General features: G+C 31.2%; 1 protein-coding gene across 1 annotated transcript; it reads right to left on the reverse strand.

The window, feature by feature from the left end:
- Positions 1-2107: 2107 nt before the first annotated feature.
- On the reverse strand, positions 2108-6418 carry LOC134683710 (fatty acid-binding protein 2, liver-like). Its single transcript, XM_063543024.1, has 4 exons — positions 6268-6418; positions 4791-4966; positions 3551-3667; positions 2108-2483 (listed from the first exon to the last, which is right to left on the reverse strand). The coding sequence occupies exons 1-3, from the start codon at positions 6341-6343 to the stop codon at positions 3599-3601; spliced, it is 321 nt and encodes a 106-aa protein (XP_063399094.1). The 5' UTR covers positions 6344-6418; the 3' UTR covers positions 2108-2483; positions 3551-3598.
- Between the last annotated feature and the right edge of the window lie 6351 nt (positions 6419-12769).

Here is a 12769-nt window from a genome sequence, read left to right on the forward strand (position 1 = left end):
TTTTTCTATATATTATAATATTAAAAACATATAATTATTCAAAGTTGAATATCAAACAATCATCAACAAGATTGTGGTTGTGTCCTATTCATTAGATGTAAAATTAATTTTGAAATATCCTTAAAAAATAATCTGGTTCTCATATATCATTAATTTTGTTCGATATTCTGTGTATTTCAACGTACAATAACGTGAACAATTATTTGTGTGAATTAAGTAAAGAGAAAGATTCAATGATAATAAAAATAATATTTGGCCTGGTAAAGGGTAGATAGGTGCGTCTTATAGAGGGAAGACGAGAGTAAACCTGTAATTCAAACTTTGAAGTCGTAGAGAAGCTGACAAAGTATTTTCCAAAAACGAAAACAGATACAGAAAAGAAACACCCTACAAAATACATTACATAGAACAAACGATAAGCAACACAAACCCTACACAGAATTGGTTTGTTTTTAGGTACGTCTGAAGGCTAAAAATTAATAAAAGAAACACTATTCAATATTCCTACTCAATTACTGTTACCGATTTCAATTATGTTTATTGAATTAAATGTCTTTTTCTTAATTAAAATTACTATAAAACAATCAATGCAGATAAAACAGGTGTGAAACAATTAAGACCATCATTTCAGTGAGAAGGAATTGAAATTTTGGACACTTGTTAAAGGAACAGACAAATCAAGAAAAATATTTAAAAAGCATACATTAATATTTTAATATTGTTTTTGCAAGAGAGTAGAAATTAAAGTTTTTTTATATTTGTATAGTGATATGTGTTTTATAAATACAATTATTTATAACATAAACAGTTTTTAAGAAAATCCTTTAAATTTGACAATTGTAGAATGTCAACCCTGTATTTCATCGCAGAAATAGAATCTGAGTCTTAAAAGCACCATTCTTTTTTATTTTGTGTTGGTACAAAAATAATTTGAAAACTAGAGGTTACACAATTACTGAAGATTGAAACAGGAATTAAGGGGTAAAAATTTAATCGGTTAACCTACAGTTCTTATATGCTATGAAATATTATGTGAAATGTTGGCTGTAGTACTGCACATGATAAAACGTTACTCATGCCAAGTTTTTCTTTATATACAAAGATAAATTTTGCAAATGTTTGCAAAAATGCGATTTTAAGAAAACTAATATGGGAAAACAGTGATAGTTTTACTTTTAACAAACACAGCTCATCGTCACGAAATAGACCCGTTAATTATGGTGACAATGATGACTATAATATTTATTCTATTTTATTTTGAACTTATTTGGAAGATAATCGGCTGATAACAAAAGCCATATTTAGCTTTTTTCTGTTTGTTTTTTTTGTGTTACAAACGATCATTAATAGTTATCGCACTCGGACTTTGTGTGTCAGTGTAAGATCACCCCGATGGCCGGAGGCTATTTTTCATCCCAGCTGTTTGAGATTAGACGAAAAATCATTTACAATTCATAAAATCTCGTTTAGAACGCCACACAACCATTATAATATACTTTATATATTACTATATGATTTATAACCTGCATTACCCCGAAACACGATGAGTAGATTTCAAACAATGTCAACTCGCCCCACTAGCCAATCGGTCCACAATATATTGCCACTTTATAAAAAAATCGCCCCACTCTTGTTTACCGACTCGCCTCACTTTTGAAAAAGTGTAAAATCGAATTGAAATCAGTCTAACAACTCACTTATTAACGAACAGAATTGAAACCCCCACTGAATAAGAGTCTGCCAACTAGCCCCACTTACAAAAATATCTGGCTTCCTTTAAGTATGTTTAATTACTGATAGTTCGTATCCAGTCGTCCTGGTATGTGTCGTTGCTTGATGTGCTAAAGGTCTTGAGTTCGATTCCGAGTATATACACTTAATGGTTTCTACTTGAATTTTGATAGATAGTCTTTTCCGTATAATTATATATCTAATTATAAGTTTTATAGGGGACTTTACATTCCCGCCACAATATTATAGAACAAAGGAAAGCATGCATAACAAAGAAACTCAAACGGGGGTGATCTGGAAGGGGGTTATCCCGTTCAGATCACCCCTGTTAGAATAATGGAGCTGGGATGTCATAAAAAAAGAGACTAAACTGTAAAACAGTTGCTAATGTATTTTATTTAAATTGCGTGCAGTGTAACCATTGTCTAGGATATATTAACAACATATCGATCGCTATCATTCAAAGACGTATGTTTGCTTTAAAGTCATACTGATACGTAATTCAGCAGCCGACTCTTAAATGACATTCCTTTCAATTTCAAATTATCTAGTTACTAGTTAGTAATTGAAATCACATCTAGGAAATTGTTGTGTCAAATGTTATAACATGCACGTTCTACATGTAAGTATTTGCCTAGATCTGTATTGTTAATTTCAATAATTGTTTATCCGTAGCTTTAACAAAATTTCATCAATCAACATCTTGTGAATTCTTGGGTCATCGATACTCCACTTTCAAGTTCCTGAACAGTCTACAAAATAGGTTGAACATAACTATATTAAAGAGTACAATTCTAAAAGGTTCAAGGTTTGTTGAACATTTTTTATTTAGATAAAATTCTGTACGAGTTATAGTATGATTAATTATATGCGTCTTTTTATTTTATTTGAATCTTTCTATAAAGATTTTTAATATAATTAAAATATTAGCTATCTTTACTGAAGTTTTTGAAAATAAAAATAGCTGCTGACAAACAATTTTGGAATCGAAGAGTCTACCAAGGGTGTCTAATTCTCGAACCAGTGATTTTTGTTAAAATACATGTCGTCAATTTGTAAAAACATCAAAGTCTTCAAATTCTAGTCTGTTTTTTTTTATTTTACTTTAAACACAAGGAATCGTGTTTCACTCCTCAGATAAAGGAAATGGTAGTCATTGAAACTATAACTGTATTGATTGATAAGAATATGCATTAGTCTACATGAAATGAAAATAAATTGGCCGATAAGAATAGTTATCAAATGTACCTTACTACATAAGACTCATCAGTGACGAAGAGAATTGAGGATAAAAAATTCCCAAAAAATTGTGCCAAATACGGCTAAGGTAATCTGTGCCTGGAATAAGAACATCCTTAGTTTTTCGAAAAAAAATAAAGTTTTGTAAACAGGAAGTTTATAAAAGACTTGTTTTGGTTCATGCCTATTACGTTGAAAAACATCGTGTCATACCAACAAATTGAATTTGAGTTTACCGACGTCTTTGAAAAACCAAAACATAAATATATATATCCATTCTGTTTCTGTTTCAATTAAATACTAATATTCTGATCATAGAATTGAAGCTGATTCAGTATGTTTGTTACATCTGCAGCGTCAATGTTTTTGCCACTCTTTCAAACCAGAGACATATGTTTCTGTCCCCACACAACATTGAACGATGACAAATATACATATTGTAAAGTAAGCTGAATACGCCAAAACATGACAACAAGAAATAATTGAAAAAATCTTCCATGGCCTTATTTATGGCTGTACAATCAACAAAAAACAGCAACAAACTTACACCACCGAAATGCAATAGCTTGTGCATACTTACAGATATCATCTTGTCTCCCTTTATTTCTCGGACTGCTTTCAGGCTTTTTCAACCATTTTCGCCTTCAGTCTGTTCCATTACTGTCATTTTAGTGTCCGAATCAAACGTAGCTGTTAACTAAAATATAACATAATGTTTGGGTTAGAGAATGTAAAAATGGAAGCAAACGTGTTAAATATTTATGGAAAATACTCTCTCTTTGGAGTACTAGGTCTAAATATCAAATGCTCTGTCTAACGTTTATTGATAATAATGTGAAAACATTGAGCTTTTGTATTATTGCAGATAAGATAAATTTCAACGAACAAAACTAGTATTAGTAAGCATACAATTCAAATAATTGAAAGAAATTGTTACAATTATTACTAGGTATTTCCCAAGCTAAATGGATTTGTTACAACCTTCTATAAATTTTGTCTGAAATATTCTTCATAATTTATATTTGTTTTTACTGTTTCTAAATAATGAGATCTATATATGCGTATATGAAATAGGTGCTGTTGAAAACGAACCTTCGGCGTGATATATTAATGGGTTTTTTTCACAATATATAAGCCGATACCACTTGTGGAGGATGTCATGTCCATAGGGTTGATACAAGTCAAGAAGTCGACTCTTCTACTCATATTATTTTGACATGGAATATAATTCATTTAGTAATCTGTTTTTATTTGTACAAATAGAAAACCAAAGGATATTGGGTAACTACCTTGACACAAAATCACTACATGCACAGCAAAACACAAACGAATGGCAATTATTTAAAACAGATTGTTTTTCTACCTCTTGTCCGTTTGAACTGTATCAGTTCAGAAATCATTTATTTGTCCTAAGTTACATGCTTCAGCAGCAGAGCTAGAACATAAATCAATGTAATCTTGAACCATGATAAAAACAAACAGTCTTTACTAACATTTGCCTTTGTTTTGATAGAAATTCTGTATGGTAACTTAGTTTTATTTTCATTTCCACAAATAATATCAAGAAATCCAAGACGGTTTTGACGCTTTGTATTAGAATTCATTAACACTAGAGAAAAATTGTAATGGGCAACTCACAACATTGATGAATTTTTTTTAGAAACTAGCCAGGTGGCAATTGATAAGCAGCTCACTTATTCATTTTTTGGAACATATCCTAGAACGCGAAAGATTCCCTTCACATATACCTGTTAATATAAATTGTATGTATGCATTTAGTTTTTTCTTATTAAGTTTTGCCAACTTGAACATATTTATACCTTAAGACCTTTTCCAAACATATTTGTTGTTACTAGTTCCTTTCCTTCTTGGTAACTGTACGTCCTTGTCGGAGAAACAGATGAACCGAATTCAACTGACCACGTGTCTCCATCTTTACTGAACGTAGCAGTCCAGGTGGAGTCTCCAAACTTTTCAAGTATTTCAGCAGGAAGGCCTAAATTTCAATTTAAAAACAGATTCTTCAATTATTACACCTGTCCCAAGTTGGATTCTGAAGTTCAGTAGTTGTCGTTTGTTGATGTAGTTCATAAGTGTTGCACGTTTCTTGTTTTTATTAAGGTTAGAACGATGGTTGCATGGTTTTACACTAGTAATTCGTGGAAACCTTTATTGCTTGCTGTTTGGTGGGAGCCAATGCTCAGTGTTGAAGACGTACTTAACCTGTAATGTTTTTCATTAATGAATTGTTACTTTAATGAAGAGTTGTCTAATTTGAACTCATACGACATCTTCTTCTTTCTTTATACACTATGTGATTGATGATTTGACTTTCCATACTACTAAACTTTGATAGTTATGCCCGAGTTCAAAATGTGACAAATGTCTCCATATGATTTACATGAATGTGTAATTTCTGAAGAGTTTGCTTCAATTCCATAGGGGAGGGGTCAGGATAAAAAAAGGAAAAGTAAAACTCATAGAACGAAAATAGATTGACAACGCCATGGCTCAAAAAGAAAAAGACAAATAGACAAATTAAACATAAAATGGGAAATTAAAGACTTCGCGACTCGAACTCCTCCAAAAACAGGAGTTCATCTCAGGTGCCCCGGAAGGATAAACAGACCATGCTCAACATGGGGCACCTGTCGTGTTGTTTATGTTGTTAGTTAAAATTACGACGGGATGATTTCAACTTCACAATTTTGAACTCTTGGTTTAATAGCTTCCTTTTGAGCAGCAACCCACTATCAAGGAAATTATGATAGGGAATACAAGCCCGGGAATATCGTTTTAATTAGGAGATATTTTTGCTTTCTTTCTATCTCCTACTTATCAATTGTATATGTTGAACTGTTTGAGAATTTGTTTTATTTTAAAGTTAGAAAACGTAAAGTGTGTAAATGGTTGAACACTTTTTAAAGCATAAAGAACAGTGATCGTTTTAACATTTCATTTACAGATTTTCACAGCCCTTGTTTGATTTGGGGAATCTGTAGACAGTTCAGTAATGGATAGATGACAGTTTTCAATATATATACATATGTGTTCTGTATAATAATTATATTCCGTAAGCAAATACAGCTCATATGATGAAACATATAACAATTTCTAGCAAAGTTCTAAGCGATATCTTGCAATTTACAGTTATCATTCAAATCACATAGATAAGCATCTTATTTTGTGATATACAACATGAGAGTTCTGGTGATAAAGGGAAGAATATTTTGATACAAAATTTCACAAATAAAACAGCCAGACGTTTTATCATTTGAATTTGAATAAATAACTTACCCATAGCTTTACCAAATGCTTCAAAATTGGACATTGAACCTTTGCCAGCCTGCCATTTTCCTATGAATTGAGCCATTTTGATATAGTTGAATGTTTGTATATTATATCAATGTTGACTGTTCAAAAGTTTTGTATTTTGTGTGGTTTGCAGGTTAGATAAAGGTAATTACTAATCGTACCTGATATACCTATAATCTCCAATGCAACTCAAATATTTACATGCACAAAGGTCAAATGTCATGAGGTTCAAGTCATGTCATTGTTTCCAATTTTTTATTTAATTGTATATGAAAATCAATTCTTCAATGTAATTAAATAACGTTTTTGACAAAACATGCAGGTAGTAATACAATAAAAAAAAAGGGAAAGCTAAAAAGTTGTTTAAAAGTATTGTATTGTATTGAAGGGTAAGCTAGCACAGGAAATGTCTAGCCAAACCAATATTTGAACAGAACCTATCGGTTAACGTTCTAGATTAAATTGTTTGTATATGGAGTGTTTGCTTGTCCTTGTAATCATTGTTGAGATGACAGAAGAATCCCGATCTGCGTGGCATGTCAGGTCATCGCTATAAAAATTTTCCATTCATAAAATGGTGAAATACTATCATTCGAAATAGGAAAGGAATAAATAAATCGATGTTATTCAGGGTAAACAATAGATGCACTTTCCTGGCTAGAATTGAAAGTCTGGAAAAGATTTCTTATTATGTATGCATGCATGTGTATCGATAAAATAAAAAAAGTTATGATTTCAGGTCTATGAATAAGCAACAGAACAGTTGCTCCATGAAATAATGCTGTCCCTATAACATCAGTGAGTTAAAAAAGGTTGCTGAAATATATATGCGAAGGTCCGGCTGTACAGTTTCGTTAATTTGAGGTGAATAATGACACTTACAAGCAATATGTTTTGGCATATTTGATCAGTTCACTACTCTTAAGAACATTAAGTTTGTTGCATATATTTGTCACTCAGCGCACCATATACTACTTATTGACAGTTTAACCAAGATAAAAATAGTTTTCGGCAGTTAAAACAAGTGCTTTTAGTTATGGTATAATTGCATATAATGATACTTTTTTCTTATGAAAAAATAACATTCATAGTCCCAAAAAGTTGCACCTATTTAATATTTTTTCATTATTCAAAATATCCTTTTTGAAAGAAGAAATTGACTAATAAATATAGGGAATTAATACTGGTTTTTTTCCCGATTCATTGCCTTTTCTTAATTTCTAAAATGAAGTACAAGTACATTTTTACACATTGCACTATGATCATCGATGCTTTGATAAGTATGATCGTTGAGAAAAAAATATGCAACGTATCTATTACTGTTAAGTAATTAGACAACATCAATCTCATGAAAACAGTTTTTCAACTCAAACATAGTTTTTTCGTTGCATTGGTTTGCCTCGGATATTTCAATTACATATTTATCAACATTTATGATCAGCATTGATTTGTTAACCTCATTTCACAGGTTTAATTATGATTTAAACAATAATGTCATTTTAAACATATGCCGATCTGGCTTTCAGCTCAAAGTTAATAATGATATTCAAAAGACATCTAAATTGTAATGCCCACGAGGAAAGTTTGTACGTGATACGGGTAACGTATTTTCACCATACACGTCAACATGATTTGCAAACACATGCTTTAAGTACAAAATTTAAAAAAAACAGGTTGCCTTCATGATTTGGCGAATCGAATATAGGCCATCGTTTTGTTTAAGGCTTGTATGTTATTTAGTCTTTTAGTTTTTTTAAGGTACCAATCTGTATGTGTTGCCGATCGTGTTGATACCTAGGTTGCGTTCTATATCGTAGCAGCTAAAAAGTGCTACGTAGTGCTACATAGATTTTTGTCTACTACACGAGTAGCTAGCCTACCTGCTATTGATATCTACGTAGCATCTAGGTTAGCTACACGTTCAATAGTCATAAATCTACGTAGGCCTTTACAGCCGCTACAATATTCAAACTCCGCATCGCTGAGGGTGAATACCACATTAAAGTCGATAAATTTATCAATCTTGAATGTGATTCCCTAAGGTCCGCAAAACGATTTCCTTTGCGGCACTTTTTTATTATTACAATCGAAGTCGTTGATGAATATCGCGGGAGGGGGATGTTCAGCGCTATTTATAGATTTGTCTTATGGTATGATGAGATGGCCTTAAGGTTAAATGATATGGTATAATGGTATGGTTAAATGGTCTTATGGTATGATGAAATGGTCTTATGGTATGATGAAATGGTCTTATAATATGAGTAAATGATCTTATGGTATGGTGAAATGGTCTTATGGCATGATGAAATAGTCTTATGGTATCATGAGATGGCCTTAATGTATGGTGCTATGGTATTATGGTATGATGAAATGGTCTTATGGTATGATGAAATAATCTTATGGTATGATGAAATAGTCTGATGGTATGATGAAATAGTCTTATGGTATGATGAAATAGTCTTATGGCATGATGAAATAGTATGATGGTATGATGAAATAGTCTTATGGTAAGATGAAATGGTCTTATGGTATGATGAAATGGTCTAATGGTATGATGAAATGGTCTTATGGTATGATGAAATGGTATAATGGTATGGTTAAATGGTCTTGTGGTATGATGAAATGGTCTTATGGTATGGTTAAATGGTCTTATGGTATGATGAAATGATATAATGGTATGATTAAAAGGTCTTGTGGTATGATTAAATGGTCTTATGGTATGATGAAATGGTATAATGGTATGGTTAAATGATCTTGTGGTATGATGAAATGGTTTTACGGTATGATGAAATGGTCTTATGGTATGATGAAATGGTCTTATGGAATGATGAAATGGTATAATGGTATGGTTAAATGGTCTTGTGGTATGATGAAATGGTATAATGGTATGGTTAAACGGTCTTGTGGTATGATGAAATGGTTTTACGGTATGATGAAATGGTCTTATGGTATGATGAAATGGTCTTATGGTATGATGAAATGGTATAATGGTATGGTTAAATGGTCTTGTGGTATGATGAAATGGTATATTGGTATGGTTAAATGGTCTTTTGGTATGATGAAATGGTTTTACGGTATGATGAAATGGTCTTATGGTATGATGAAATGGTCTTATAGTATGATGAAATGGTCTTATGGTATGATGAAATGGTAAAATGGTATGGTTAAAAGATCTTTTGGTATGATGAAATGGTCTTATGGTATGATGAGATGGTATAATGGTCTGGTTAAATGGTCTTGTGGTATGATGAAATGGTTTTACGGTATGATGAAATGGTCTTATGGTATGATGAAATGGTCTTATGGTATGATGAAATGGTCTTATAATACGGTAAAAATGGTCTTATTGTATAACGAAATGGTCTTACAATATGATTAAATAGTCTTATGGTATGGGGAAATGGTCTTATGGTATGTATACATTTTTGAAAACTAGACGTTACACGGTGAAATGATGTCAGTAGTACTGCACAGGATAAAAAAGTAACCTAAAATAAAATTAAATTAAAAAAATGGGGTCACCGTTTATTTAAGCTCACAGTATGCCTCCGAATGAAGCATTCATTGTTGTTAATGTCCTTTTTTTCTGTTGAAATAATAGAAGAAATAGAGGTAATTTCGAAATTAAAAAAAAAAACTAAATTACAGAAATAGCTTAAATTTTACAATTATTTAATTATTTTGTTCATGTACAGTTTATTTGAAAACAATGATAAAAAAATATAGGTCACCGATGAACTTAAAACGATTTTTCAATTCTAATGCCAAAAATGGCATGTTGGTACCAAAGGGAGATAATTTGCAGCTTTTTCAATGATATAAAAAATTTAAAAGTCATCTGGGTCCAAACCAAATCAATTTGTATGTTCAACTTTTGTACCAGATCATTGAGTAAAAACTAATAATGTAATGGATAAAATTTGTAATGGAAAATCAAATGTTTAATTTTTTGCTGAATTTTATGTACCCTCGAGCCTCTTTCATCTTTTTTCTGGGTTTTGTTTTCGTTACAGACGATTATAAAAAGAGAATTTTCAAATAGAGTTTTTCTGTTAAAGTGAAGAAACTGATATCCCTATCACTGAATGGGACGACTTAACTGTAAAACAGTTGTTTTATTTATTTTATTAAAATGTCAAGCTATGTAACCAATGTCTAGCATATAACAACATGTAAATCGCTTTCATTCAAACAACGTATGTTTCCTTTAAAGTCATACTGATACGATATTCAGCAGCCGACTCTTAAATCAAATTCCTTTCAATTTCAAATAATCTAGCCGCTTAGTTCTCTGAAAATATTATTTCAAATGTTGTAACATCAGCGTACTAGATTGACGTATTAGTTTAAATTATAGTTGACCTGTAACTGTTACAATGTTTCATACATCAGCATCTTTTGAATTCTTGTGTCATTGTTACTCCACTTTCAAGTTCCTGAACTGTCGACAAAATAAGTTCAACATAATAATATAATAGAATATAATTATAAAGGGTTCAATATTTTTGAACATTTTTTTATTAAGATAAAATTCTGTATGGTTTTTAGGATGATTATTTCTTAACATTTTTTAAAAACATTTTGTTCATTCTATACGGGTTTTTGATATGATTCAAATATAAATCTATCTGTATTGACGTTTTTCGAAAAATAAAGGAAGCTCCTAGTCAGTATACATTGGCAATCTCTCTGCTGACAAACAATTTTGAAGTCGTTAAAGCGTATCTATTTATCGAACCTTTGAATTTTGTTGAACTATATGTCTTCAATTCGTTAAAACGTCGAAGTCTCTCAATTCTAGTAATTTTTTCGTTTACTTTGAGCACAGGGGTCGATGTTCATTCCTGGGAAAATTGAAATGGAAAACATTAAAAAAAGTTATAACTGTATGCATTAATTAGAACACACACTAGTGTACATGAAATGAGAATAAATTCTCCTGTAAGCAAACGTGTGTCAGTTGATGCCTATTACGTTAATATAAATCCTGCCATGCCCACAATTTTCATTTAATTTGGACCGATTCAGAATGTTTGTTGTATCTGCAGCGACAAAGTTTTAGTCGCTCTAATGAAATTAGGAAATAATGTTGATAGTATAGCTGACTATGCGGTATGGGCTTTCACCATTGTTGAAGGCAGTACGGTCACCTATAGTTGTTAATGTTTGTGTCATTTTGGTCTTTTGTGGATAGTTGTCTCATTGGCAATCATACCACATCTTCTTTTTTATAACATTTGATTTATATCAGTTTAATATCAATTATAATATATCATAATTTAAAGTTGTTTAATTGATGCATATATGAACACTAAAAATCTTCTGAACTGTCTTCATATAAAACATGTAAATTCCAGACTTGTAGAGGTAGTTGAATAGGGTATCTTAATTAGAGTTAGAGTATATATATTTGTATTTAAACATTTTCACTAATGGTATTTAAATACAACTGAGTACATGGAAACAAGAGAGGTGTTGAAGTGAATACATTGACGCATGTCGATTTGTATATCAATTCAATACTCAAAATTCGTATTTAACATGACTCAAATCTAAGGGTACCGTAATTTTATCCCAAACCTTCTTCTCAGTTACAAAAAGGCTTAAATAGGAATATAACATTCACATCTCAAATCTTTTAGAAGGCACTTATCATTGGTTTAAAGTGAACTACCAGCTATCAAAATGCTAGATCAATTATGCGACATATTAATGAATCAAATTACATAATACAAGAGATAAACATTCAAATTGCTTTGAGTAATAGTAATAAAATGTTGAATTATTTAGAATATTGTCAAACTGTTTATACTGTGACCAAAAAAGGACATGTGCCTATGAGACTAATATCTAGCAAATGATGTCGGTGTAAGCGACTATAGATCCCAACCATAGACATATGTCACATCATTCATTAATGAGCACTACACATATTGTAAAGCCAGCTGAAAATGACAAAATATGATATAATTCAGACAAATCTCCCATGAACTGATTTATGGAAGTATAATAAATGAAATACAGCAACCAACTAAAACCTCTGTAATGTAACGGCTTCTACATACATGTACTTACAGATATCATCTTGTCACCCTTTATTTCTCGGACTACTTTCCGGCTTTTCCAGCCATTTTCGTCTTCAATCTGTTCCATAATTGTCATTTTAGTATCCGAATCAAACGAAGCTGTTAACTAAAAATTCATTTATTGTTTGGGTTAGAGAAGGAAAAAAATTCAAGCAAATATGTTAAATATTTTTTGAAATACTTGCTCATTGAATTACTGGGTCTAGATCTTAACATTATATGAACTGTCTCCAGTTCACTGATAATAATGTTAAGATATTGATCTTAGGTATGATTGCAATGAGATAAATTTCAACGAACAAAAAGGAGATTAGTGAGCTGGCCAATAAAAATAATTAAAACAAATTGTGACAATTATTACTAGTTATTTCCATTGAGCTAAATGATTTTTTTACAAC

This window comes from Mytilus trossulus, chromosome 9 (genome assembly GCF_036588685.1).
Source record: "Mytilus trossulus isolate FHL-02 chromosome 9, PNRI_Mtr1.1.1.hap1, whole genome shotgun sequence".
Classification (NCBI taxonomy): Eukaryota; Metazoa; Mollusca; class Bivalvia; order Mytilida; family Mytilidae; genus Mytilus; species Mytilus trossulus.

Coding starts and splice junctions, on each gene's coding strand:
- LOC134683710 (XM_063543024.1), bottom strand. CDS start 6,343: ATGGCTCAATTCATAGGAAAATGGCAGGCTGGCAAAGGTTCAATGTCC. Junction 4,967..6,267: donor AGCATTTGGTAAAGCTATGG/GTAAGTTATTTA, acceptor ATTGAAATTTAG/GCCTTCCTGCTGAAATACTT. Junction 3,668..4,790: donor TGTTTGGAAAAGGTCTTAAG/GTATAAATATGT, acceptor GTTATATTTTAG/TTAACAGCTACGTTTGATTC.